General features: G+C 40.4%; 1 protein-coding gene across 1 annotated transcript in view; it reads right to left on the reverse strand.

Moving 5' to 3' along the window:
* CENPH (centromere protein H) overlaps positions 1-3,547 on the reverse strand; it is a 14,920-nt gene that overhangs the window by 6,585 nt on the left and 4,788 nt on the right. Inside the window, exons 4-6 of the mRNA XM_006021429.3 lie at positions 2,608-2,682; positions 2,110-2,166; positions 1,416-1,479 (exon numbers count right to left, since the gene is read on the reverse strand). Coding sequence (XP_006021491.1) covers positions 1,416-1,479; positions 2,110-2,166; positions 2,608-2,682 — 196 coding nt within the window. The remainder of the gene's footprint in view (positions 1-1,415; positions 1,480-2,109; positions 2,167-2,607; positions 2,683-3,547) is intronic.

Below are 3,547 nucleotides of genomic sequence, written 5' to 3' on the forward strand. Positions count from 1 at the left end.
CCCCCAAAATCCCCCCCCCCCCCCCCCCCCACTCAACGTGTCCCCACCCGCCCTTCCTGAGTGCAGCTGCTGGAAACAGCCCACTGCAGCCTCCAGCCCCAAGCACAGAGTGGCAGTCTGCCCTTGCCCCATACACAGATTGGAGGGTGGGGCACATGCCCCCCATGCCTGTCCCAGGGTTCACACAGTGGCAGAAGCCACACTGCCCACACCCTCTCTGGATAAACCACCGACTTGGTCTCGCGACCCACCCTGCCCTAGCTGTGCAGTGCCTGTCCCACTCCCTTACCACGGGGCCTCAATCTACCCCTCCCCTATGCCCCTTCTGCCAAACAGACTGACCAGCCTGATGCTGCTCTCCAAGATGCCAGGCTGCACTACTGGCCATGTACATGCTGTGGCTGCGCACTTGCATGCAACATTTATCAGCAACATTATTGGCTACATCAGACAATAAAAGCCTATTGCCAATAACGTCAATTTTTCTTACATCGGTCCATATCGTATTGGTACTGATACATTGGTGCACCTCTAATTTCATTTTATGTCCCCTATTTCTGATATTATGGGAGAAGATAAATAATAAATCCCTATTTACTTTCTTGACATCATTTATTAGCCTAGCCTATTTAGTCTCTCCTCGCATAGCCTCCATTTCCCTGATCATCCTTGGTGCCCTTTTGTATACTTTTCCTGGTTCTTCTACATCTTCTTTAAGGTGGAGGGACCATAACTCAAATCAATATGCGGCATGTCCAGAGAGAATAGCCACCCCAGGGCAATAATACCCAAACACAAACATATAACAGTTATCTCCATTATAACAGCTTTGATCTCAAACTGAAGGTCTGAGCAGGTCTCAGCTGTCTCAAGTGATCAGGGTTTTCTTCCCTAGAAGAATCAGAGGGTGCAGCTACACATTCATTAAATGCGCCATAATTATGATGCATTAAGTTTAATACCTATAATAACAGGTAGTAACTTAATGTCCCATAATTGGTGCCATTGAGCATTAGCGCAAATGAACACTGTGTGATGCTTAATGCGCACTGGACTAACCTACTGCACATTAGCACGATTTTTGCCAGCCACACTAGTGTGCAGTAGAATTAGTCCAATGGGCATTAAATATCTCATGTAGACAAGCCAAGATTGTCTTTTATAACCATGTTCAAAAAAATATTATCATTTTCGCAACCCATTGGAAATCTTAACATTATTTAAATAATTATCCAAGAGGCAAGCACCTTAGTCTGATATCTTTTATTAGAACAACTATATAGTTGGAATAAAGTTAGATAAGCTTTCAAATGCAAGACATTCTTTCTTGCATCTCACATAATTTCTGGACCATCATGGCTACAACACTGCTCCTAATACTACTTTAAAAAATTAGTAACACCAAAAATACTTGCCTTTTGAGATTCAATTGCTGCAGTACTAAGCATTAGTATGCGTTTTATAGTCTCCAAGATTAATCTAACAAGGGAATAAACAAATTAATTCCCAGGTCTTCAATGATTTACTTTCAAATCAACATAGTATTTATTGTAACATAATGATTTGGATTCTGCAAAGACCATTCAACTTAAAAAAAACCACAACAACAACAACAACAAAAAACACACACCATGCTTTACCTTAACATTTAGAAAACTAAGCAGTTATTCCCAAGGTTTATTATGCTGAATAAAAGTTTTAGAAGTCAATATTCTCTTTGTGCCTCACTTCAGATCATTAACTTATGTTCAACAGTGCATTACTGAGCAAAGAATGTACAGAACTTGGCAGGCCATGCATGAATTTGCAATGCTATGGAAAAAGAAGTCTAGGTTAAGAAGTTACCTAGGATTCTTGCCCTTTGGCTAGTGATGATAGCATTGTGGTGTGCTTTTATTTCCAAAGTAGGAAGAATGGAAGCCCACACCTACCATTCACTGTGCCCTTACTCTTTTCTAGCTGGAAATCGTGCAATAATACAGCTATAACAGGATAGCAGAGTTTAATTAAATAAAGTGATCATGTTAGGCTTTTTGTAACCCTCTATTCTGGATCTGTGCGTCTTACCCCTCTCCCTTACCACGCACTCCCAATTTAAAGAAGTCTTACTTCGAGTCATCATCATTTTTTCTCAGTTTGGTTCGGAGGGCATTCATAAGCTGGACCCTATATCAGGTAAGGAGAAAAAAAAAAAAAAGAACCCACCTCATTAGTGAGAAAACTAACACAAAACAATGCCACCCCCAAACCTTGAATACAATCTAAAAAAAAACAAACCAACAAAAAACAAGTTCTGGTCACCTCTTTCTCCTGCTACTTGGTACAAAAGTAGGATATCAGAGACCTAGAACATATTATGAGTTTAATGATAAACAGCGTGTTTCTCTGAAAGTATCAGGGTAAACACCAGCCCCAACAACCCCAAGCTCTTTCAACCACTGAATCCTTACTCCAAAGCTTGAAGGTGGGTTATCCGAATAGCCAGTTAAACAATGCAGAAGAACTACAAGCTTGGAACAGCTAGTCATTAAACTAGGTGGTTCACCTTTTATGTAGGTTTGTTCTTATTTAAACAAAATTTCAAAATATAATTTAAGAATGTTTTACCTATGCAATGCCAATGTCTTGTTTTGGAAAGAAATCTTTGCTTGTTCCATTTCTCTTTCCAGTTCTTCCACAGTACTAAAACAAAAGCAGCAGCATGATAAATAAGAGTTTCATAATCCAACAAAAACTCCACTATAACCCTCTCTCCCTGCTCCCCCAGAAAACTATGTTGTTACAATTACCTGCCAAACTCCATATCCTCAAGATTCTAGTCCTGTTGCTACCAAAGAAGCAACAACAGTCACAGTCCTCTTAAGCTGCTCCAAGGAGCTTAGCAAAAACAGGGAAGATTCAAAATGCTCAACCATCCTCCCCCCTACAACTGTTCTGGCCTGCTGTGGGTATACCATGCCAGTAAGAACCAACGCTCAACCTCTAGGGTTATGAAAAATGCAAGCCAGGTCACTTCCTTCAGCCACCCTCTGAATGTATAACATGGTGCAAACAGCCCATGACCCCACTCTTCTTACATAAAAACTTTCTCCTGCTGTCAGTTTTCTTAGCCCTCTAGTTCAAAAGGTGCCCTGTAGTGCTGAAGGCAAGGCTGAAACCTTCCAATGTTGATGAATGGGTCTGGTACAGGTATATCTAATGTTTTTAAATAGCAAAGGTTAAAACTAGGACATAGGAAGTTGCATATTAAAACTATTAAAACAAAAATAGTCAAGCACTGCTACATTATTTATTAGCTTGCATGAAAAAAACCCAACACTCAGTTAGAAAGGGGTATATTTACTGTTGCCAATGCTTTGCTTGAAACAGAATCTGTATTTGAATTTCTGTTCCTGATATTTATTGATCTGAATTTGTAACAAGAAATGTGATATTAAAAGAAGTTCTGATCACTGCATCAAATTGCAAGATTCATAGATTCACAGATGTTAGGGTCGGAAGGGACCTCAATAGATCATCGAGTCCAACCCCCTGCATAGGCAGGAAA

Source organism: Alligator sinensis, unplaced genomic scaffold, assembly GCF_000455745.1.
Source record: "Alligator sinensis unplaced genomic scaffold, ASM45574v1 scaffold159_2, whole genome shotgun sequence".
NCBI classification, from domain to species: domain Eukaryota; kingdom Metazoa; phylum Chordata; order Crocodylia; family Alligatoridae; genus Alligator; species Alligator sinensis.